Consider the following 26,340-nt stretch of genomic DNA (forward strand, 5'->3'; position numbering starts at 1 on the left):
CCATGACCCCACTCTAAGGGGGCGTTGGGATATGCCAAAAAACACAGATCACAAGAAAAAGGACAAATATAAGCGCCCACAGACTTTCATACATATCCAAATCATTGAATAATTTATTAATCTAATTCTGCACCCACTGGTCAGTAGCCAGTTCTAAATTATGTTTGTCGTTGTAAGCCTATGCAAAAAAAAAACCAATCAAATAAGTATGGCCCAATGTTGACCATATGTCTATTTAACCCATATCATCAATAAAGTCTCTCACTGAAAAGTGTGTCTTGTGAAATTATTACAGCAGAGGAAGTTGAGAAGACATTTATACTTTCTGACAGACTCCAGATGCAAGAGACGCGTATAAATCTCTACCAACCTTTACATCTGACTGTGCTCTTCGCGTAAAAATGAATATGGGAGAAGCAGCCAATGAAATGCCTTTTTTTGAACCAAGGAGCGACTCTGGGTGGTCAGATCAGCCGTCCGTAACTGGGAGTCCCCTCCTCCGCCAGCGGGTTAGGATGTTCGTTCAGCAAGCCCATCCTGGACAGCTCCTCTTGCCTAAACATAATACGTAGGAGGAGGAGAGGCTCGGACATGGATCTAGGTAGACTCAGCACTGGCCCGTCTGATAGAGAGCGGAATTGTTTTTAAATGTAAAAAAAAAAAAACCGAGAGGCCTTAGAGAAAACAAACCGAAGGAAATACCCATCCCGGCACAAAACATTAAATAGATCAATGGACTGAATGAAGACTGCTTATAACGCCTATCGATGCCTGTCCAAGGATCTGGATGCCTTCGCCATGAACCCAGAGATGACAATGGACAGCATTGGCAATCTGCATGGCGGACTGAGCCATGACCAGGACTTGATGAACAGCCACAGCCCCCATCACACCCGGAACGCGGGCGCTTCTTTGCGGTTACATCAGGATCTGGCTGCTGCATCGTCGCGGTCCGCCATGGTGTCCAGCATGGCAACGATTCTGGACGGAGCCGGAGAGTACCGACCAGAATTATCGCACCCGCTCCATCACGCTATGAGCATGCCGTGTGAAACATCCCCACCGGGGATGGGTATGAACGGTACATACACCACGTTAACTCCACTTCAACCTTTACCCCCCATTTCAACCGTTTCGGACAAATTCCACCATCCACATCACCACCATCATCACCACCACCACCAGCGTCTCTCTGGGAACGTAAGCGGGAGTTTTACGCTGATGCGGGACGAGAGATGTTTACCAGCAATGAACAACATCTACAGTCCCTATCATAAGGACATGACCGGGATGGGTCAGAGTTTATCCCCGCTGGCCAGCAGCCCTCTTGGCAATGGCTTGGGTTCTCTTCATAATACACAGCAAAACCTCCATAACTATGGCACACATGGGCACGACAAGATGCTAAGCTCCAACTTCGATGCCCACACTGCCATGCTGGCCAGGGGGGATCAACATCTCTCAAGAGGCCTCGGTGGCCCCACGGCAGGTATGATGCCGCATTTGAACGGGATGCACCACAGCGGGCACCCGGGCCACTCTCAATCCCACGGGCCTGTGTTGGCTTCCAACCGGGACAGACCGCCCTCCTCCTCGGGACAACAAGGTAACAACTCGGGGCAGCTTGAAGAGATCAACACCAAAGAAGTGGCACAAAGGATCACAGCTGAACTGAAGCGGTATAGCATCCCTCAGGCTATATTCGCTCAGAGGGTGCTGTGTCGCTCGCAAGGCACCCTTTCAGACCTCTTAAGGAACCCCAAACCTTGGAGTAAACTTAAATCTGGAAGGGAGACCTTTCGAAGGATGTGGAAGTGGCTGCAGGAACCCGAGTTTCAGAGGATGTCAGCCCTACGGCTTGCAGGTAAGACAAGGTATCCTCAATGAAACCGACCCGTCTCTGCTGCTGTTTGCTGCCTGCCTGCCTGCCTGCCTCGGCTTGTAGTCAGGCTATAGCCCTGCAATAAAACACAGTTCAGTATCTATCTATCTATCTATCTATCTATCTATCTATCTATCTATCTATCTATCTATCTATCTATCTATCTATCTATCTATCTATCTATCTATCTATCTATCTATCTATCTATCTATCTATCTATCTATCTATCTATCTATCTATCTATCTATCTATCTATCTATACCTCTCACTGCTGAGTAGACTAGATAAATTACATTTATTTCAAATTACAGTAGTAGTATTGTTGTTAGTGATCCATAATAACGATCGATCAACAACAAAAAAATCAAATCAAAATCAAATCAAATCTCGATATCAATGACAAGGTCATATTATTTATCCATCTAATAATAGGCTATTTATGGTATTTAGGCTATAGGCTATTTATGGGAGGAATTCTCTTTTAGTGATGAGCAAGTTGTTCTGATGAAATGTCATGTGTGGCTTTGTTTTAATGTTGATATGAAATTATTATGAGCAGATAAGATTGGACACCCACTTTTAAAAATGTGCAGCATTGAAAACAGCTACAGCACCTAATTTGAAAATCCCCTGAAAAATATAATAATTATACACAATTTTGCCGTTTGTTTTTATGGGGGAGGCCTTTCAATTCTTTATACATATATATTTCCCTATGTGTATATATATATATATATATATATATATATATATATATATATATATATATATATATATATATATATATATATATATATATACACACACAATTGTATTTTTATTGAATAGACATTTTTACAGCTGCCTAAGGAATATTGTGCAAATACATTGCTCTGACTTTTTCTTTGCGTGTTCCCTCGTTGAGGAGAGAGGGAGAGAAAGAGACAGCGACAGACAGACAGACAGACTGACAGAGAATGCTGTTGATTGTGATGAGATGTTTCCAATCAAAGCCTGGGATGCGTTGAAAAGCGGGTAAATACATGCACGGTAGCCTTATAGTAAGGCTGGTGCCCCCTCTAGCGAGAACACGTAGAACGACGAGACGGGCTTTCTTTTGTTCCGTCAAAGCGAACAAATGTACCCCTCTCTATCGTTGGTTCCCTTACAGAATTGATTGTGGATTACATTTACTAGTTCACTGTTCTCACAATCGTTGTCGTCGTCCGTCCGTCCCCCCCCCCCCCAAAAAAAGAAGTGTTTAAATACACTATACATTCAATTAATACACTAGTAATTTTAAGCAAACAAATACTGCCTATTAGTAAAGACAATTTCTTTTTCACAGATGAATAACTCAATATGGGCTATCCTAAATGTAAACTATCACAGGCGTATAGGCTGCATATTTATGTGAGTAAGTATAGTGTGGAAATATGACTGTTTTGTCTAAATCGACGGGGATGTTGCCTAATGGAGATGAGGTTTGGAAAGGAAGACCAGACCAGCTGCGAATAGTAGTAGATCAATATTTCAAATTCTGCGCATTTTCTTAAAAGGGTATGATCGAAATTGCAGCCTGCTAAAAACTGTAAGACCAAAACAACTACACCATCGGATGTCATTTGTAGATACAATGGGCCTACGTAATGTAGTGATCAGAAGAACAATAATGCCATTTTGACGAGGCTATAATGCAATGACTAATACTGTACGGATGGAGAGATATTAGGTTTCTCCATATCATAATCTGTCACATATTTTCCTTCCGGGATCGGTTAAATGCCATGACTTCATGCAGCGAACGTTGAAGGCCTTTAAAACAAAAAAAGATTCACATTAGTTATGGAACGATTGTAAAACACAATTGACACTATGAAAACATCACCAAAATATAGCCTATACCGTTGGTAGCCTAAATGATAGGGGAAATGCTTTTGCAGACTTCCCTTCTTCCCCGCAGCAGCATCATTCGTTTACAGAAGGCGGTAACTCTGCGGCCAGGCAGCTCGGGGCTTTTGGAGGGGAAGGTATTATGTGATCGGCTCGGTGCGAGGCAGCAGCCAGGGAATTGAAAAGAAGAAGAGAAGCTGCAGAGCGCGCGGCTCAATGAATTATTGATATAAATCTCGGCGTGACCCAGAGCTCGAGCACAAAACGTCACCTTGTCGTGGGTTAACCAGTTAGGCAAAACCGTGGAGCAGGGCGCGAGGCTTTTGTTCGCTATTCGTTGTGTAGATTCAGCGGGTGTAATAGAAAAATTAAGTCTATAAATATCACGGATTGAAAATGATAAATCATAAGATTATGTTTAAAAAAAAAGTGGTTGTAAATGCAATTTGATATGTGAATGCGTAATGTTTTTCTCTCCAATTAGTCAGTTTATGTAAAGTAGGCCTTACATAAATATAGGTTTATAGGTTTATTAATAGTCAATCAATAGTCAATAGGTCTTTAGGCAATAATCACCGTTACAGTAGCTGTTGGTCATAGGCCTATAGCCAACTAATTATTTGATACAGCAGCTTGTAGGCAGAGAATAGAACGGGGTGCTCTTTCTCTGCCTGGTTTCAGCGGGGGAAATGGCCTAGGCACAGCTTTATTAGTTGTAGTCAAATCAAACGTGACACTTGACTCAAACTTTATTCCACCGGCACTCACAGTGCTGCATGTAATCAGGCTGTCCTGGTCCTGGTCCTGGTCCTGGCTGACATCTGCATGTGCCTGCCACGGACCGGACAACATCCCCCGTTACAGCTAGCCTAGCCGACGTCATTGATATGCGATTTTACAGTCCAGCTGAAATAACTTGATAGAAATAAATAAATCCCACAGGACAAGCTTCATGATAGAATTCTGGACGGTTGAGATTAAACAGGTAGACGTTATTAATAAGCCTATTCATAATTAACGAATGAGTGGAATTATATGCAAAATAAACAAATAAGAAACCAACATTGAATAATAAATGCACCCTTAACTAAACACGATCGTAAGGAAGAAAAAAAACGTAGGCCTATATTGCTTTTATTTCGAAAATAAAATTCAGAAAATCTTTTTATTAAATTAACCATGGTGTTTGTCATGTCGAAATTATGGCGCGTTAGGGAGAAATATCTTTAATAACACTATAATCATTTCTACATAGAAAAACACTCCAATACCTCTCTACCTCTTTAGTGAAATAAAAACCGTAGAGGACCGAATGTATTTTTCACAATATTCCTCTGGCGTCACTGTGAAATTAGACCCAAACTAAAATAGGCCATTAAAAAAAAGGCAAATATTCTAAATCCCATTTGACATGAAATTAGGTTGTAGGAAAATTATGTTCATGTGATGTACATGGGCACAGTAAAAAACAAATTAAAAAAGGGTGGGGGGGAAACATGACTAACGAAAACACACAGAGCATTTTGTTTATTGTCGCTCCTGCCTTTCTTTCAGTTGTGCAGTTGTCACTTTTTTCAAACAAATCTGTTAGGCAGTATGGATGTGGATCGATGGCGATAATCTCCACAAGATTAAAAGGGCATTAATGCTGGTAACAATAACATAAACGTGTGGACCCAGTTCGCATTGATCTGTTGAACCCGATACGCAGCCGTTCCAGTAAAGCACATGACGCAGGCTGGGACCTTCTTCCCAGCACTTGGAGCTACAGTATCTCTGCTGCCCTCTCTCTCTCTCTCTCTCACACACACACACACAACACAACACCCACATCAACCGCCTCAGACCAAAGACTGCACCTGTCTGTTGGTTTGACACTTTAGTTTGAGTGAGTGAGAGAGAAAAAAAAAACTAAACTGAAACGTGTTTGAGATTATTATTTATTGCAGCCTTAATATTAAATGTTTTATATGAGATTTTTTCCTGGTATTTGAGGCATACGTTGAGAGTGGCAGTGTATGTGGTATTCTAGTTTTAGTCCAACTGTCAGTTAGCCTTGATGTTTGTAGGAGAGCACTCATACAGAAATTATTGATCAATTAAAAGTCAACATGATCATGTTCTTTATTGATCTAGATTTTTTTTTAAATCTACCTTGAAGAATGAAGTATACAGTGCATAAGGTATACAACCTTAATCTAAAATTGATAATATACTTTTTCTCATTCATCTACACACATTAACCCGTAATGACAAAGCGAAAACAGGTTTTTACAGATTTTTGCAAATGTATTAAAAATAAAAACAGAAATACCTTATTTACATAAGTATTCAGATCCTTTGCTATGAGACTCTAAATTGAGCTCAGGTGCATCCTGTTTCCATTGATCATCCTTGAGATGTTTCTACAACTTGATTGGAGTCCACCTGTGGTAAATTCAATTGACTGGACATGATTTGGAAAGGCACACACCTGTCTATATAAGGTCCCACAGTTGACAGTGCATGTCAGAGCAAAAACCAAGCAATGAGGTTGAAAGGAATTGTCCGTACTCTGAGACAGAATTGTGTCGAGGTACAGATCAGGGGAAGGGTACCAAAAAATGTCTGCAGCATTGAAGGTCCCCAAGAACACAGTGAAAGAAGTTTGGAACCACCAAGACTCTTCCTAGAGCTGACCGCCCGGCCAAACTGAGCAATTGGGGGAGAAGGGCCTTGGTCAGGGAGGTGACCAAGAACCCGATGGTCACTCTGACAGAGCTCCAGAGTTCCTCTGTGGAGATGGGAGAACCTTCCAGAAGGACAACCATCTCTGCAGCACTCCACTAATCAGGCCTTTATGGTAGAGTGGCCAGACGGAAGCCACTCCTCACTAAAAGGCACATGACAGCTCGCTTGCAGTTTGCCAAAAGGCACCTAAAGACTCTCAGACCATGAGAAACAAGATTCTCTGGTCTGATGAAACCAAGATTGAACTCTTTGGCCTGAATGCCAAGCATCACGTCTGGAGGAAACCTGGCACCATCCCTACGGTGAAGTGTAGCAGTATCATGCTGTGGGGATGTTGGAGACTAGTCAGGATCGAGGGAAAGATGAACGGAGCAAAGTACAGAGAGATCCTTGATGAAAACCTGCTCCAAAGCGCTCAGGACCTCAGACTGGGGTGAAGGTTCACCATCTAACAGGACAACAACCTTAACCACACAGCCAAGACAACGCAGGAGTGGCTTCGGGACAAGTCTCTGAATGTCTATGAGTGTCCCAGCCAGAGCCTGGACTTGAACCCGATTGAACATCTCTGGAGAGACCTGAAAATAGCTGTGCAGCAACACTCCCCATCCATCCTGACAGAGCTTGAGAGGATCTGTAGAGAAGAATGGGAGAAACTCCCCAAATACAGGTGTGCCAAGCTTGTAGCGTCATACCCAAGAAGACTCTAGGCTGTAATTGCTGCCAAAGGTGCTTCAACAAAGTACTGAGTAAAGAGTCTGAATACTTATGTAATTGTGTATATCATATTTTTGCAAACATTAAAAAAAAAAAAAAAAAAACGTTTTTTTGCTTTGTCATTATGGGGTATTGTGTGCAGATTGATGATGAACAAAGTTAATTTAATCCATTTTAGAATAAGGCTGTAACGTAACAAAATGTGGAAAAAGTCAAAGGGTCTGAATACTTTCCGAATGCACAGCGTATGGTTTCTATCTCATGTACACTGAAGTGGTATCCTAATAATGGTGTTTTAAATGGGAAGGAGAAATGCAGTATGTAAATTAGTGTGTATTAATCCTAATGTTGTAGTAGGTACAGCGGCTAGAGAACAGATCACCACACCAAGCCCTTTTTTTTCCCCTGTGTGCCTCCTCCCTTACAGGTACCAGTAGAGAGCACGCCATGATTGGGTCAAATGGGATGCACTGTCAGACACTGACAGCATTGTGTACAGGGACCCAAAACTATGGTATGTCAAAAAAAAAACAAGAATATAACATGTAGTAATGCTCAACAGATAGAAATACACCTAGTGTGATGTGTAGTTAGTAGATGTGTGTATTTAGTGGGAAATCCTTTTACCTTAATGGATTGAGATTGGATTTATATTAGACTGGGTATATTTAGTATTGGATTAAATGTGATATTGGATTTGAGAAATCTAATGGTGGATAATAGTCTTCAATATGTGGTTGAAAGCCATTTAAAGTTAAAGTAGGCCTCACTTATGCTTATAGTAAGTAACGTTGTGATGAAAACACACCATTAACCCAGACATTTACCAGTTTAAAAATGATGAGAGGTTGTTTAAAAAAGTATATATATTTTTTGCATTTTGGTTTCTTTGTCAGGAGGTAGGTTGAAGTGTGCATGGGTTCATTGACAGTCCTACATTATCCAGTGAGTTGATGAGTTCACGTGACTTTGTGACAGTCTTACATTATCCAGTGAGTTGATGAGTTCACGTGACTTTGTGACAGTCCTACATTATCCAGTGAGATGATGAGTTCACGTTGCTTTGTGACAGTCCTACATTATCCATTGAGATGATGAGTTCACGTTGCTTTGTGACAGTCCTACATTATCCAGTGAGATGATGAGTTCATGTTGCTTTGTGACAGTCCTACATTATCCAGTGAGTTGATGAGTTCATGTTGCTTTGTGACAGTCCTACATTATCCAGTGAGTTGATGAGTTCATGTTGCTTTGTGACAGTCTTACATTATCCAGTGAGTTGATGAGTTCACTTTGCTTTGTGACAGTCCTACATTATCCAGTGAGTTGATGAGTTCACGTGACTTTGTGACAGTCCTACATTATCCAGTGATATGATGAGTTCACGTTGCTTTGTGACAGTCCTACATTATCCAGTGAGTTGATGAGTTCACGTGACTTTGTGACAGTCCTACATTATCCAGTGAGTTGATGAGTTCACGTTGCTTTGTGACAGTCCTACATTATCCAGTGAGTTGATGAGTTCATGTTGCTTTGTGACAGTCCTACATTATCCAGTGAGTTGATGAGTTCACATTGCTTTGTGACAGTCCTACATTATCCAGTGAGTTGATGAGTTCACGTTGCTTTGTGACAGTCTTACATTATCCAGTGAGTTGATGAGTTCATGTTGCTTTGTGACAGTCCTACATTATCCAGTGAGTTGATGAGTTCATATTGCTTTGTGACAGTCCTACATTATCCAGTGAGTTGATGAGTTCATGTTGCTTTGTGACAGTCCTACATTATCCAGTGAGTTGATGAGTTCATGTGACTTTGTGACAGTCCTACATTATCCAGTGAGTTGATGAGTTCATGTTGCTTTGTGACAGTCCTACATTATCCAGTGAGTTGATGAGTTCATGTTGCTTTGTGACAGTCCTACATTATCCAGTGAGTTGATGAGTTCATGTTGCTTTGTGAAAGTCCTACATTATCCAGTGAGTTGATGAGTTCATGTTGCTTTGTGACAGTCCTACATTATCCAGTGAGTTGATGAGTTTATGTGACTTTGTGACAGTCCTACATTATCCAGTGAGTTGATGAGTTCATGTTGCTTTGTGACAGTCCTACATTATCCAGTGAGTTGATGAGTTCATGTTGCTTTGTGACAGTCCTACATTATCCAGTGAGTTGATGAGTTCATGTTGCTTTGTGACAGTCCTACATTATCCAGTGAGTTGATGAGTTCACGTGACTTTGTGAGAGTCCTACATTATCCAGTGAGATGATGAGTTCATGTTGCTTTGTGAAAGTCCTACATTATCCAGTGAGTTGATGAGTTCATGTTGCTTTGTGACAGTTCTACATTATCCAGTGAGTTGATGAGTTCACGTGACTTTGTGACAGTCCTACATTATCCAGTGAGTTGATGAGTTCATGTTGCTTTGTGACAGTCCTACATTATCCAGTGAGTTGATGAGTTCACGTGACTTTGTGACAGTCCTACATTATCCAGTGAGTTGATGAGTTCACGTTGCTTTGTGACAGTCCTACATTATCCAGTGAGTTGATGAGTTCATGTTGCTTTGTGACAGTCCTTCATTATCCAGTGAGTTGATGAGTTCATGTTGCTTTGTGACAGTCCTACATTATCCAGTGAGTTGATGAGTTCATGTTGCTTTGTGAAAGTCCTACATTATCCAGTGAGTTGATGAGTTCATGTTGCTTTGTGACAGTCCTACATTATCCAGTGAGTTGATGAGTTCATGTGACTTTGTGACAGTCCTACATTATCCAGTGAGTTGATGAGTTCATGTTGCTTTGTGACAGTCCTACATTATCCAGTGAGTTGATGAGTTCATGTTGCTTTGTGACAGTCCTACATTATCCAGTGAGTTGATGAGTTCATGTTGCTTTGTGACAGTCCTACATTATCCAGTGAGTTGATGAGTTCACGTGACTTTGTGAGAGTCCTACATTATCCAGTGAGATGATGAGTTCATGTTGCTTTGTGAAAGTCCTACATTATCCAGTGAGTTGATGAGTTCATGTTGCTTTGTGACAGTTCTACATTATCCAGTGAGTTGATGAGTTCACGTGACTTTGTGACAGTCCTACATTATCCAGTGAGTTGATGAGTTCATGTTGCTTTGTGACAGTCCTACATTATCCAGTGAGTTGATGAGTTCACGTGACTTTGTGACAGTCCTACATTATCCAGTGAGTTGATGAGTTCACGTTGCTTTGTGACAGTCCTACATTATCCAGTGAGTTGATGAGTTCATGTTGCTTTGTGACAGTCCTTCATTATCCAGTGAGTTGATGAGTTCACGTTGCTTTGAGATTCGAGATACATTCGCCAATGTTGTAAACTAACAAACAAACAAACAAACACATTTATTTTTATATAGCCCTTCGTACATCAGCTGATATCTCAAAGTGCTGTACAGAAACCCAGCCTAAAACCCCAAACAGCAAGCAAAGCATGTGAAAGAAGCACGGTGGCTAGGAAAAACTCCCTAGGAAAAACTCCCTGGAAAGGCCAAAAACCTAGGAAGAAACCTAGAGAGGAACCAGGCTATGAGGGGTGGCCAGTCCTCTTCTGGCTGTGCAGGGTGGATATTATAACAGAACATGGTCAAGATGTTAAAATGTTAAAATGTTCATAAATGACGAGCATGGTCAAATAATAATAATCATAGTAGTTGTCGAGGGTGCAACAAGCACGTCCGGTGAACAGGTCAGGGTTCCATAGCCGCAGGCAGAACAGTTGAAACTGGAGCAGCAGCACGGCCAAGTGGACTGGGGACAGCAAGGAGTCATCATACCAGGTAGTCCTGAGGCATGGTCCTAGGGCTCAGGTCCTCCGAGAGAAAGACAGAAAGAGAGAAAGAGAGAATTAGAGAGAGCATATTTAAATTCACACAGGACACCGGATAAGACAAGAGAAATACTCCAGATGTAACAGACTGACCCTAGCCCCCCGACACATAAACTACTGCAGCATAAATACTGGAGGCTGAGACAGGAGGGATCAGAAGACACTGTGGCCCCTTACTCTATAAGGATCTGTTTTACTGAGCAACATGTGTCCCACTATATCACAGATCTGTTTTACTGAGCAACATGTGTCCCACTATATCACAGATCTGTTTTACTGAGCAACATGTGTCCCACTATATCACAGATCTGTTTTACTGAGCAACATGTGTCCCACTATATCACAGATCTGTTTTACTGAGCAACATGTGTCCCACTATCACAGTGTGTTTGCGTCTGTTTTCCAGTCTAGATAACAGAAAGCTGAGTATGACAGTATTTCTCTTCTCCAGTTAAAGCATGACGACGATGATCTGCTAGCCAAGCCATCCAACAGTGACTCTCTGTTGATCTCTGTATCACCTTTTTTCATATTGATGCTGTCAACACACTGCATGTGTAAAGGGCAAGGTTTATTAACCCTGCTCTCTTCTTAAACCAAACAGAGACTCACTTACTGGGTCACATGCAGCCCCTCTCTGTCTCTAGACAAAAGCACTGAACCAACAACATGCTTGGATATGTGAATTGGAGTACTAATCAAACTATTCAACTTTTCAGAATGTTGCTGGATTAGTCATTTTGTTTTTGGATAAATTTGTCGGCCATATTCTACTTAAAACAACCAAGATGGTGAACAGTTTGACTACTATGTTGTTGATTAAAACAACCAAGATGGTGAACAGTTTGACTACTATGTGGTTGATTAAAACAACCAAGATGGTGAACAGTTTGACTACTATGTGGTTGATTAAAACAACCAAGATGGTGAACAGTTTGACTACTATGTTGTTGATTAAAACAACCAAGATGGTGAACAGTTTGACTACTATGTTGTTGATTAAAACAACCAAGATGGTGAACAGTTTGACTACTATGTTGTTGATTAAAACAACCAAGATGGTGAACAGTTTGACTACTATGTTGTTGATTAAAACAACCAAGATGGTGAACAGTTTGACTACTATGTTGTTGATTAAAACAACCAAGATGGTGAACAGTTTGACTACTATGTTGTTGATTAAAACAACCAAGATGGTGAACAGTTTGACTACTATGTGGTTGATTAAAACAACCAAGATGGTGAACAGTTTGACTACTATGTTGTTGATTAAAACAACCAAGATGGTGAACAGTTTGACTACTATGTTGTTGATTAAAACAACCAAGATGGTGAACAGTTTGACTACTATGTTGTTGATTAAAACAACCAAGATGGTGAACAGTTTGACTACTATGTTGTTGATTAAAACAACCAAGATGGTGAACAGTTTGACTACTATGTTGTTGATTAAAACAACCAAGATGGTGAACAGTTTGACTACTATGTTGTTGATTAAAACAACCAAGATGGTGAACAGTTTGACTACTATGTGGTTGATACCGTGCTTTATGTATCTACGGTATCACTTTAACTTTATTTCTGTAATAAGGAGTATTAATACGATTCATCAGTTGTCGTAGAAAAGCGCTTAACTAAAAGGGCTTGTTGATTCGTTTGGGTCTGAGCGTATCCTGGGTTGTGTGTGTGTGTGTGTGTGTGTGTGTGTGTGTGTGTGTGTGTGTGTGTGTGTGTGTGTGTGTGTGTGTGTGTGTGTGTGTGTGTGTGTGTGTGTGTGTGTGTGTGTGTGTGTGTGTCTATGTCCAACCCTAATGGTAGATACTTGGTTATAGGAAGGAACAGGATTTGATTTTTATTTGACCGAAATCCCTCGGAGACTATTTCCTCATCAGTACAGTGACATCACTAAAAGTGTCGATGAGAGGGACGTGTGATTGGTTGTTTCACAGGGCTAATAAATAAGTCTGGTTACAGACCTTTGGACGCTGGCTGGTGATGTCATCATCACTATGTGGACACTGTGATTCCTAGATAGGCTGCCAAGCTCCCACCTTTATCTTGCTGACTAGAGAGAGAGAGAGAGAGAGAGAGAGAGAGAGTGAGAGAGGAGAAATTCTGTGTCTGTGTCAATCGGTGTGCGTGTCAGTCAGTTTGCGTGTGTGTGCGTGAGTGTGCATGGGTTTGCGTGCGTGTAAACAATCTCACAATCTATTCTTTGTGCAGTCTCTGATAGGCATGAATGCTATGAAATTATGTCAGTTAGACTCTCAATGCACATGTAGAGTATGATGTCTCTGTCTGTTGTTAGCAGGAAGTGTCTGCTTGTCTGTTGTTAACAGGAAGTGTCTGCTTGTCTGTTGTTAGCAGGAAGTGTCTGCCTGTCTGTTAGCAGGAAGTGTTTCTCTCTGCCTGTCTGTTGTTAGCAGGAAGTGTCTCTCTCTGCTTGTCTGTTGTTAACAGGAAGTGTCTGCCTGTCTGTTAGCAGGAAGTGTCTCTCTCTGCCTGTCTGTTGTTAGCCAGAAGTGTCTGCTTGTCTGTTGTTAGCAGGAAGTGTTTGCCAGTCAGTCTCATCTCTCTTTATCCGACACTATCATCTCTGAGCAGCAGCACATTAAGGATATCCGCTAGCTAGCTAGGCTGGAGAGCTAAGAGCAGCTAGCGGCATTATCCAATGTTTACCCACTGACTGTATCTTCATCACCAGGAATGTAGAGAGAATTGCCAGGCAAAGGTTTATATATATATACATATATATATACACGTATATATATATATATATATACTGCCGTTCAAAAGTTGGGGTCACTTAGAAATATCCTTGTTTTTGAAAGAAAAGCAAAAATTTTTGTACATTAAAATAACATCAAATTTATCAGAAATACAGTGTAGACATTGTTAATGTTGTAAATGACTATTGTAGCTGGAAACGGCTGATTGTTTTATGGAATATCTACATAGGCGTACAGAGGCCCATTATCAGCAACCATCACTCCTGTGTTCCAATGGCACACTGTGTTAGCTAATCCAAGTTTATCATTTTAAAAGGCTAATTAATCATTAGAAAAGCCTTTTGCAATTATGTTAGCACAGCTGAAAACTGTTCTCCTGATTAAAGAAGAAATAAAACTGGCCTTCTTTAGACTAGTTGAGTATCTGGAGCATCAGCAGTTGTGGGTTTGATTACAGGCTCAAAATGTCCAGAAACAAAGACTTTCTTCTGAAACTCATCAGTCTATTCTTGTTCTGAGAAATGAAGGCTATTCCATGTGAGAAATTGCCAAGAACCCTGAAGATCTCGTACAAAGCTGTGTACTACTCCACAGAACAGCACAAACTGTCTCTAACCAGAATATAAAGAGGAGTGGGAGGCCCCGGTGCACAACTGAGCAAGAGGACAAGTACATTAGAGTGTCTAGTTTGAGAAACAGACGCCTCACAAGTCCTCAACTGGCAGCTTCATGAAATAGTACCCGCAAAACACCAGTCTCAACATCAACAGTGAAGAGGCGACTCCAGGATGCTGGCCTTCTAGGCAGAGTTCCTCTGTCCAGTGTCTGTGTTCTTTTGCCCATCTTAATCTTTTCTTTTTATTGGCCAGTCTGAGATATGGCTTTTTCTTTGCAACTCTGCCTAGAAGGCCAGCATCCCGGAGTCGCCTCTTCACTGTTGACGTTGAGAATGGTGTATTGTGGGTACTATTTAATTAAGCTGCCAGTTGATAAGTTATCAAATTGTAACCCTATTCCCTATTTAATGCACTACATTTAACCAGGGCCCGCTGGTATACAGTTGATCTCAGACAAATTTAGCTGACTTTCCATTGGGTCTGGATCTTCATTGGAATGTAGTGTGAAGTGTCAATAGAATGTTCTTATTGTTCTGTTAATATAGTTTTAATGGTCAATGTTGGGTCATGATGCTCGTTCTGGGAGTTATTCTGAAAAGGTTTTTCTCTCTTTCTTGTAGCTTGGTAGTACATGATCATAGTATGTAATCACTTTGCTGACCAGGGCACTCTTGATGCTGGGGTAAAATGAAACCATTTGATGTGGAAAGCAAAGTGCTCTTTCTGTTCCCCTTTGTACATGGCCACTGCGTATCCTCTGACCACTTAAAATCCTGAGTCTCACTTGATTTGACATACTACGTAATGACAGACTCTAAAACATGTGGTTCACACTACACGATGTAATGACAGGCTCTAAAACATGTGGTTTACACTACAGTATGTATTGTCAGACTCTAAAACATGTGGTTTACACTACAGCAAGGATGTCCAACCCTGTTCCTGGAGAGCTACCTTCCTGTATGTTTTTGCTCCAAACCCAGTTGTAACAAACCTGGTTCAGGTTATCAACCAGCTAATTATTAGAATCCGGTGTGCTAGATTAGGGTTGGAGTTAAAACCTACAGGATGGTATCTCTCCAGGAACAGGGTTGGAGTTAAAACCTACAGGATGGTATCTCTCCAGGAACAGAGTTGGAGTTAAAACCTACAGGAGGGTATCTCTCCAGGAACAGGGTTGGAGTTAAAACCTACAGGAGGGTATCTCTCCAGGAACAGAGTTGGAGTTAAAACCTACAGGAGGGTATCTCTCCAGGAACAGAGTTGGAGTTAAAACCTACAGGAGGGTATCTCTCCAGGAACAGGGTTGGAGTTAAAACCTACAGGAGGGTATCTCTCCAGGAACAGAGTTGGAGTTAAAACCTACAGGAGGGTATCTCTCCAGGAACAGAGTTGGAGTTAAAACCTACAGGAGGGTATCTCTCCAGGAACAGGGTTGGAGTTAAAACCTACAGCATGGTATCTCTCCAGGAACAGGGTTGGAGTTAAAACCTACAGGATGGTAGCTCTCCAGGAACAGGGTTGGAGAGCCCTGCACTACAGTATGTATTGTCAGGCTCTAAAACATGTGGTTTACACTACAGTATGTAATGTCAGACTCTAACACATGTGGTTTACACTACGGTGGTCTATGCCGCCGGAGGGGATGGCTGCCGTTTTACGTGCTCCTAACAAACTGTGTTATTTTGTAAATTTTTTCTTGTTGTTTTTAACATATTTTTGTACTTCTTGTGTACATAATGTTTCTGCTACCGTCTCTTATGACCGAAAATAACTTCTGGACATCAGAACAGCGATTACTCACCTCGAACTGGACGAAGATGTTTCTTTAACGAGTCCGGCGCGAAAGATGTACTGCTCTCTCGGGAACAGGCCCAAATCCCCGTCATTTGCAGGGAAGAAAAGACAGAGAAAAAAGTGACGGATGTCCGGCTGCCTTCTGAGAATTCGTAGGCGAGTGAGAAAACCCCCTCTACCATCAGTCCTATTAGCCAACTTACAGTCATTGGATAACAAAATGTATGAGCTCTGATCAAGAATATCCTACCAAACGGGACATTAACTGTAATATGTTATGTTTCAAAGAGTCGTGACTGAACGATGACATGGATAACATGCAGCTGGCGGAGTTTTCGGTCTATCGGCAAGATAGAACAGCTGCTTCCGTAAGACAAGGGGCGGGGTGTGTGTCTATTTGTAAATAACAGCTGATGCACAAAATCTAATATTAAGGAAGTCTCAAGGTTTTGCTCGCCTGAGGTAGCGTATCTCATGATAAGCTGTAGACCACGCTAGTTACCAAGAGAGTTTTCATCTATATTTTTCATAGCTGTCTATTTACCACCACAAACCAATGCTGGCTCTAAAGCAGGAATTACCAGTGACTTGCTCAATAGAAAGTGGTCAGAGGAATGAGATGCTAAGCTACAGGACTGTTTTGCTAGCACAGACTGGAATATGTTCTAATATTCTTCCGATGGCATTGAGGAGTACACCACATCAGTCAATGGCTTCATCAATAAGTGCATCAATGATGTCATCCCCACAGTGACCATACGTACCCCAAACAGAAGCCATGCGTTACAGGCAACAGCCACACTGAGCTAAAGAGTAGAGCTACCGCTTTCAAGGAGCGGGACGCTTATGAGAAATCCTGCAGTGCCCTCAGATGAACCATCAAACAGGCAAAGCATCAACACAGATTGACTAAGACTGAATCGTACTACACCGGCTCCGACGCACGTCGGATGTGGCAGGGCTTGCAAACTATTACAGACTACAAAGAGAAGCACAGCCGCGAGCTGCCCAGTGACACGAGCCTACCAGACGAGCTAAATAACTTCTATGCTCGCTATGAGGCAAACAACACAGAAGCATGCATGAGAGCATCAGCTGTTCTGGACGACTGTGTGATCACGCTCTCTGTAGCCGATGTGAGTAAGACCTTTAAACAGGTCAACTTTCACAAGGCCGAAGGACCAGACGGATTACCAGGACGTGTACTCCGACCATGCGCTGACCAACTGGCAAGTGTCTTCACTGACATTTTCAACCTGTCCCTGACCGAGTCTGTAATACCAACATGTTTCAAGCAGACCACCATAGTCCCTGTGCCCAAGAACACCAAGGTAACCTACCTAAATGACTACCAACCCGTAGCACTCACGTCTGTGGCCATGAAGTGCTTTAAAAGGCTGTAATGTCAGGCTCTAAAACATGTGGTTTACACTCCAGTATGTAATGTTATGCTCTAAAACAGGGAGGGGGGGGGGGGGGGGGGGGAATCAATGTAAATATTCCAGGTGGCCATTTTATTTATTGTTCAGCATTCTCATGGCTTGGGGTTAGAAGCTGTTAAGGAGTCTTTTAGACCTAGACTTGGCGCTCCGGTACAGCTTGCGTGTGGTAGCAGAGAACAGTCTATGACTTGGGTGACTGGAGTCTTTGACAATTTTTCGGGTCATCCTCTGACATGCCTAGTATATAGGTCCTGGATGGCAGGAAGGTTGGCCCTAGTGATGTATTGGGCTGTACGCACTACCCTCTGTAGCGCCTTACGGTTGGATGCTGAGCAGTTGCCATTTCAGGCAGTGATGCAGCCGGTCATGATGCTCTCGATGGTGCAGCTGTAGAACTTTTTGAGGATCTGGGGACCCATGCCAAATCTTTTCAGTCTCCTGAGGGAGGAAAGGTGTTGCCGTGCCCTCTTCACAACTTTCTTGGTGTGTTTGGACCATGATAGTTTGTTACAAAGGAACTTGAAACTCTCGACCCGCTCCACTATAGCCCCGTCAATGTTAATGGGAGCCTGTTCGGCCCTCCTTTTCCTGTAGTCCACGATCATCTCCTTTGTCTTGCTCACATTGTGGGGGAGGTTGTTGTCCTGGCACCACACTGCCAGGTCTTTGACCTCCTCCCTATAGGCTGTCTCATCGTTGTCAGTTGTCAGGCCTACCACTGTTGTGTCATCTGCAAACTTAATGATGATGTTGGAGTCGTGCTTGGCCACGCAGTTGTGGGTGAACAGGGAGTACAGGAGGGGACTAAGAACACACCCCTGAGGGGCACCGGTGTTGAGGATCAGCATGGCAGATGTGTTGTTGCCTACCCTTACCACCTGGGGGCGGCCTGTCAGGAAATCCAGGATCCAGTAGCAGAGAGAGGTGTTTAGTACCAGGGTCCTTAGCTTAGTGATGAGCTTTGTAGGCACTATGGTGTTGAACGCTGAGCTGTAGTCAGTGAACAGCATTCTCACATAGGTGTCCTTTTGTCCAATGGGAAAGGGCAGTGTGGAGTGCGATTGACATTGCATCGTCTATGGATCTGTTGGGGTGGTATGCAAATTGGAGAGGGTCTAGGGGTTCCGGGCTAATGGAGCCATGACCAGCCTTTCAAAGCACTTCATGGCTACCGTGCTACAGGGTGGTAGCCATGTAGAAAGGTTACCTTCGCATTCTTGGGCACAGGGACTATGGTGGTCTGCTTGAAACATGTAGGTATTACAGACTTGGTCAGGGAGAGGTTGAAAATGCCATTGAAGACACTTGCCAGTTGGTCCGCGCATGCTCGGAGTACATGCCCTGGTAATCCGTCTGGCCCTGCAGCCTTGTGAATGTTGACCTGTTTAAAGGCCTTGCTCACATCTGTTACGGAAATCACACAGTCGTCCGGAACAGCTGGTGCTCTCATGCATGCTCAGTGTTGTTTGCCTTGAAGTGAGCATAAAAGGCATTTAGCTCATCTGGTAGGCTTGCGTCACTGGGCAGCTCGCAGCTGGGTTTCTCTTTGTAGTCTGTAATAGTTTGCAAGCTCTGTGTAGTAGGATTCAATCTTAGTCCTGTATTGACGCTTTGCATGTTTGATGGTCCGTCAAAGGGCATAGTGGAATTTCTTATAAGCGTCCGGATTAGTGTCTCACTCCTTGAAAGCAGCAGCCCTAGCCTTTAGCTCAGTGTGGATGTTGCCTGTAATCCATTGGTTCTGGTTGGGATATGTACGTACAGTCCTGTAGCATAGCATCCGTGTCATCTGATCACTTCCGTATTGAGCATGTCACTGGTATGTCATTACTTCCTGCTTTAGTTTTTGCTAGTAAGCAGGAATCAGGAGGATATAGTTATGGTCAGATATGCCAAATGGAGGGAGAGTGAGAGCTTTGTAGGCATCTCTGTGTGTGGAGTAAAGGTTGTCTACAGTTTTCTCCCTCTGGTTGCACGTGGCATGCTGGTAGAAATTAGGTAAAATGGATATAAGTTTGCCTGCATTTTCTTGTTTGCTTATGGCCTTATACAGTTCATTGAGAGCGGTCTTAGTGCCAGTATCAGTCTGTGGTGGTAAATAGACGGCTACGAATAATATAGATGAAAACTCTCTTGGTAGATAGTGTGGTCTACAGGTTATCATGAGGTACTCTACCTCAGGCAAGCAATACCTTAAGACTTCTTTAATATTAGACATCGACATAGACACCAGCTGTCATTGACAAATAGACACACACCTGCGCCAGACGTAGCTCCTCTGCCGTGCCGATGCACGGAAAACCCAGCCAACTCTATATTATACGTGTCGTCGTTCAGCCACTACTTGGGGAATCATAAGATATTACAGTCCCCATTGGTAGGATAGTCTCGACCAGTTTGTTTTCAGTGATTGGCCAATAGAACCGATGGTAGTGGTGATTTACTCACTCGCCTACGAATCCTCACAAGGAACCCCGCCCTCCTCCCCCTTTTCCTCCGTCTTTTCTTCATGCGAATTACCGGGATTTGGGCATGGTCTCCGGGAAGCAGTATATCCTTTGAGTCGGACTCATTAAAGGAAAAGTATTTGCCCAGTTCAAGGTGTGTAATCGCTGTGCTGATGTCCAGGAGCTCTTTTCGGTCATAAGAGACGGTAGCAACAACTTTATGTACAAAATAAGTTACAAACAATGTGAAAAAACAAACAAAATAGCACAGTTGGTTATTGACAATGGCAGCCATCCCCTTCGGCGCCATTAATGTCTGTAATATCAGGCTCCAAAACATGTGGTTTACACTACAGTATGTAATATCAGGCTCCAAAACATGTGGTTTACACTACAGTATGTAATATCAGGGTCCAAAACATGTGGTTTACACTACAGTATGTAATATCAGGCTCTAAAACATGTGGTTTACACTACAGTATGTAATATCAGGCTCTAAAACATGTGGTTTACACTACAGTATGTAATATCAGGCTCTAAAACATGTGGTTTACACTACAGTATGTAATATCAGGCTCCAAAACATGTGGTTTACACTACAGTATGTAATATCAGGCTCCAAAACATGTGGTTTACACTACAGTATGTAATATCAGGCTCTAAAACATGTGGTTTACACTACAGTATGTAATATCAGGCTCCAAAACATGTGGTTTACACTACAGTATGTAATATCAGGCTCTAAAACATGTGGTTTACACTACAGTATGTAATATCAGGCTCTAAAACATGTGGTTTACACTACAGTATGTAATATCAGGCTCTAAAACATGTGGTTTACACTACAGTATGTAATATCAGGCTCCAAAACATGTGGTTTACACTACAGTATGTAATATCAGGCTCTAAAACATGTGGTTTACACTACAGTATGTAATATCAGGCTCCAAAACATGTGGTTTACACTACAGTATGTAATATCAGGCTCTAAAACATGTGGTTTACACTACAGTATGTAATATCAGGCTCCAAAACATGTGGTTTACACTACAGTATGTAATATCAGGCTCCAAAACATGTGGTTTACACTACAGTATGTAATATCAGGCTCTAAAACATGTGGTTTACACTACAGTATGTAATATCAGGCTCCAAAACATGTGGTTTACACTACAGTATGTAATATCAGGCTCTAAAACATGTGGTTTACACTACAGTATGTAATATCAGGCTCTAAAACATGTGGTTTACACTACAGTATGTAATATCAGGCTCTAAAACATGTGGTTTACACTACAGTATGTAATATCAGGCTCTAAAACATGTGGTTTACACTACAGTATGTAATATCAGGCTCTAAAACATGTGGTTTACACTACCATTACTTTCCAATTCTGTATTTGATATAGAGAGGATCAAGTCCTATAATTTCATGAGAGATAGATTTATATAGCCCATTTAATTTTGCTGGAGGTTGTAGTCATTAAACTGTATATAGACTTTTTGTTTTCTTTTGTTCTACTGTATTATTGACTGTATGTTTTGTTTATTCCATGTGTAACTCTGTGTTGTTGTATGTGTCGAATTGCTATGCTTTATCTTGGCCAGGTCGCAGTTGCAAATGAGAACTTGTTCTCAACTAGCCTACCTGGTTAAATAAAGGTGAAATAAAAATAATTTAAAAAAAATTGTTTTTCAACCACTCCACAAATTTCTTGTTACCAAACTATCACTTGGGCAAGTCGATTAGGTCATCTTTTTCCAACAATTGTTTACAGACAGATTATTTCACTTATAAATCACTGGATAACAATTCCAGTGGGACAGAAGTTTACATACTATCAAGGCACAAGGCGAGACCCAAATGCAGAAACAGGAGGCAGACGGTTGGAGTCTTACAATGTTTATAAATCCAAAGGGGTAGGCAAGAGAATGGTCATGGACAGGCAAAAAGGTCAAAACCAGATCAGAGTCCAGGAGGTACAGAGTGGCAGACAGGCTCGTGGTCAAGGCAGGCAGAATGGTCAGGCAGGTGGGTACAGAGTCCAGAAACAGGCAAGGGTCAAAACCAGGAGGAGACAATCACAAGAACAGGTGAAACAGATCAGGGTGTGACACATACACTAAGTTGACTGTGCCTTTAAACAGCTTTGAAAATTCCAGAAAATGATGTCATGGCTTTAGAAGTTCTGATAGGCTAATTGACATCATTTGAGTCAATTGGAGGTGTACCTGTGGATGCATTTCAAGGCCTACCTTCAAACTCAGTGCCTCTTTGCTTGACATCATGGAAAAATCAAAAGAAATCAGCCAAGACATCAGAAAAAAAATTGGAGACCTCCACAAGTCTGGTTCATCCTTGGGAGCAATTTCCAAATGCCTGAAGGTACCACGTTCATCTGTACAAACAATAGTATGCAAGTATAAACATCCTGTGGGACCATGCAGCCATCATACCGCTCAGGAAGGAGACGCATTCTGTCTCCTAGAGATGAACGTACTGTGGTGTGAAAAGTGCAAATCAATCGCAGAACAACAGCAAAGGACCTTGTGAAGATGCTGGAGGAAACAGGTACAAAAGTATCTATATCCACAGTAAAATGAGTCCTATATCGACATAACCTGAAAGGCCGCTCAGCAAGGAGGAAGCCACTGCTCCAAAACCGCCATAAAAAAAGCCAGACTACCGTTTGCAACTGCACATGGGGGCAAAGATCATAATTTTTTGAGAAATGTCCTCTAGTCTGATGAAACAAAAATAGAACTGTTTGGCCATAATGACCATCGTAATGTTAGGAGGAAAAAGGGGGAGGCTTGCAAGCCGAAGAACACCATCCCAACCGTGAAGCACGGGGGTGGCAGCATCATGTTGTGGGGGTGCTTTGCTGCAGGAGGAACTGGTGCACTTCACAAAATAGATGGCATCATGAGGTTGGAAAATTATGTGGATATATTGAAGCAACATCTCAAGACATCAATCAGGAAGTTAAAGCTTGGTCGCAAATGGGTCTACCATACTTCCAAAGTTGTGGCAAAATGGCTTAATGACAACAAAGTCAAGGTATTGGAGTGGCCATCACAAAACCTGACCTCAATCCGATAGAAAATTTGTGGACAGAACTGAAAAAGCGTGTGCGAGCAAGGAGGTATACAAACTTGACTCAGTTACACCAGCTCTGTAAGGAGCTGGTGTAATTATTGTGGGAAGTTTGTGGAAGGCTACCCGAAACATTTGACCCAAGTTAAACAATTTAAAGGCAATGCTACCAAATACTAATTGAATGTATGTAAACCTCTGACTGACAGGGAATGTGATTAAATAAATCAAATCTGAAATAAATCATTCTCTCTACTATTATTCTGACATTTCACGTTCTTAAAATAAAATGGTGATCCTAACTGACCTAAGACAGGGAAGTTTTACTAGGATTAAATTTCAGGAATTGTGAAAAACTGAGTTTAAATGTATTTGGCTAAGGTGTATGTAAACTTCCGACTTCAACTGTAAATCATTATATGTCTGTCACGGTTGTCGTAGAGAGGAGCGGACCAAAGTGCAGCATGTGTGTCATTCCACATTTTATTTATACTTTGAAACTATGCAATACATAAATAAATAAATGACAAAAACAACAAACTGTGACGAAGAGGTGAAACATACACTACTCAAAATGAATCTCCCACAAACCCAAGTGGAACAGACACTAACTTAAATATGACCTCCAATAAGAGACAACGATGACCAGCTGCCTCTAATTGGAGATCATCCCAAACAAAGCCCAACATAGAAATACAAAACTAGAACAACCCAACATAGACATACAAAACTAGAAAATAACATAGAAAAACTAAACTAGAAAACCCCCCTGTCACGACATGACCTACTCTACCATAGAAAATAACAGCTTACTATGGTCAGGACGTGACAGTACCCCCCCCAAAGGTGCAGACTCCGAATGCAACTAAAAAAACAATAAAAAAAAAGGGAGGGTAGGGAGGGTGACTATGGCGGCTCTGGTGCAGTACACAGAACCTTATCATCCAGCGGATCCTCCAGCAGAGGAGGCGGCTCTGGTTCGGGGCGTAACCCCCGCTCCGCCCGCTGATCCCTCCGCTTTTGTGTCACCGGACCGCAGATCATCACCGGAGGTTCTAGACTGCAGACCGCCGCTGAAGACTCCGGAATGCAGACCGCCGCTGAAGACTCCGGACTGCAGACCGTCGCTGAAGACTCCGGACTGCGGACCGTCGCTGAAGACTCCGGACTGCGGGCCGTCGCTGAAGACTCTGGACTGCGGGCCATCGCCGAAGACTCCGGACTGCGGGCCGTCGCCAGAGGCTCCGGACTGCGGGCCGTCGCCGGAGGTTCCGGACTGTGGGCCGTCGCCGGAGGTTCCGGACTGTGGGCTGTTGCCGGAGGTTCCGGGACTGTGGGCCTTCTCAGGAAGTTTCGGACTGTGGGCCGTCTCGGGAGGTTCCGGACTGTGGGCCGTCGCCGGAGGTTCCGGACTGTGGAACGTCGCCGGAGGTTCCGGACTGTAGAACGTCGCCGGAGGTTCCGGACTGGGAACTGTCGCCGGAAGCTCTGGACTGGGAACTGTCGCCGGAAGCTCTGGACTGGGAACTGTCGCCGGAAGCTCTGGACTTGGAATGCGCACTGGAGGCCTGATGCGTGGGGCTGGCACAGGTGGCACCAGACTAGTAACACGCACCTCAGGGCGACTGCAGGGAGCAGGAACAGGACACCCTGGACTGGGCAGGCGCACTGGAGGCCTGATGCGTGGGGCTGGCACAGGTGGCACCAGACTGGTAACACGCACCTCAGGGCAAGTGCGAGGAGCAGGCACAGGGCGTACCAGGCTGGATAGACTCACTGGAGGCCGGGTACGTGGGGTAGGCACAGGATATACTGGGCCATGGAGGCGCACTGGAGGTCTCGAGCGTATAGCTGGCACAACCCGTCCTTGCTGGGTGCTTACTTTCGCCCGGCAAGTGCGGGGAGCTGGCACAGGACGAACTGGGCTGTGAATACGCACTGGCGACACAGTGCGCAGCACCGGCACAGGATATGCTGGACCGAGAAGGCGAACTGGACACCAGGAGCACTGAGCTGGCACCACCCTTCCTGGCTGAATGCTCAACCTAGCTCAGCCAATGCGGTGCACGGGCACAGATCGCACCGGACCGTAAATGCCCACTGCCGACACAGTGCGCATCACCGCATAACACGGTGCTTCTTCACTCGCTCCCCACGGTAAGCACGGGGAGTTGGCTCAGGTCTCCAACCTGACTCTGCCAATCTCTCCGTGTGCCCCCCAAAAGCATTTTTGGAGGGCTGCCTCTCGCACTTGCCTCGTGGTTGGTATAGTGCCTCGTAGTATCGCCGCTCCGCTCTTGCTGCCTCAATTTCCTCTTTAGGACGGCAATACTCCCATCTTGCCTCCAGGGTCCTTTCCCGTCCAATATCTCCTCCCAAGTCCATTTGTCCTGCTGACCACACTGCTTGGTCCTTTGGTGGTGGGAGATTCTGTCACAGTTGTCGAAAGGAGAAGCGGACCAAAGTGCAGCGTGTGTGTCGTTCCACATTTTATTTACACTGTGAAACTATGCGATACATAAACATAAACTAAAGAACAAAACAACAAACCGTGACGCAGAGTTGAAACAGACACTACTCAAAAAAGAATATCCCACCAACCCAAGTGGGACAAACACCAACTTAAATATGACCTCAAATTAGAGACAACGATGACCAACTGCCTCTAATTGGAGATTTACATTTTAGTCATTTAGTAGACACTCTTATCCAGAGCGACTTACAGTAGTGAATGCATACATTTCATTAAAAAAAATGTTGTACTGGCCCCCCATGGGAATCGAATCGAACCCACAACCCTGGCATTGCACACACCATGCTGGCGTTGCAAACACCATGCTCTACCAACTGAGCCACAGAGAGCTCATCCCAAACACAACCCAACATAGAAATACAAAACTAGAACATAACAACATAGAAAAACTAAACTAGAAAACCCCCCTGTCACGCCCTGACCTACTCTACCATAGAAAATAACAGCTTACTATGGTCAGGACGTGACAATGTCATATAGAAAAATCTGAAAAAATATGCATACGTAATATATAGCAGAGGATTTTCACATATAGAAATAGTCTTTATTTACCTTTACAATAGTTTTCTCTTGGTCCAATTGGATACCAGAGACCAATAACCGAGCCAGAACCCA

At 43.1% G+C, this 26,340-nt stretch overlaps 1 protein-coding gene across 1 annotated transcript in view; it reads left to right on the plus strand.

Annotated features, from left to right (window-relative positions):
- The first annotated feature begins 567 nt into the window (after window positions 1-567).
- The window catches only part of LOC106568533 (one cut domain family member 2), a 52,513-nt gene continuing 26,740 nt past the window's right edge, over window positions 568-26,340 (plus strand). The window contains exons 1-2 of the mRNA XM_014138960.3: window positions 568-1,864; window positions 7,629-7,715. Coding sequence (XP_013994435.3) covers window positions 742-1,864; window positions 7,629-7,715 — 1,210 coding nt within the window. The 5' untranslated portion in view covers window positions 568-741. The remainder of the gene's footprint in view (window positions 1,865-7,628; window positions 7,716-26,340) is intronic.

This window comes from Salmo salar, chromosome 13, assembly GCF_965601325.2.
Source record: "Salmo salar chromosome 13, fSalSal1, whole genome shotgun sequence".
Classification (NCBI taxonomy): Eukaryota; Metazoa; Chordata; class Actinopteri; order Salmoniformes; family Salmonidae; genus Salmo; species Salmo salar.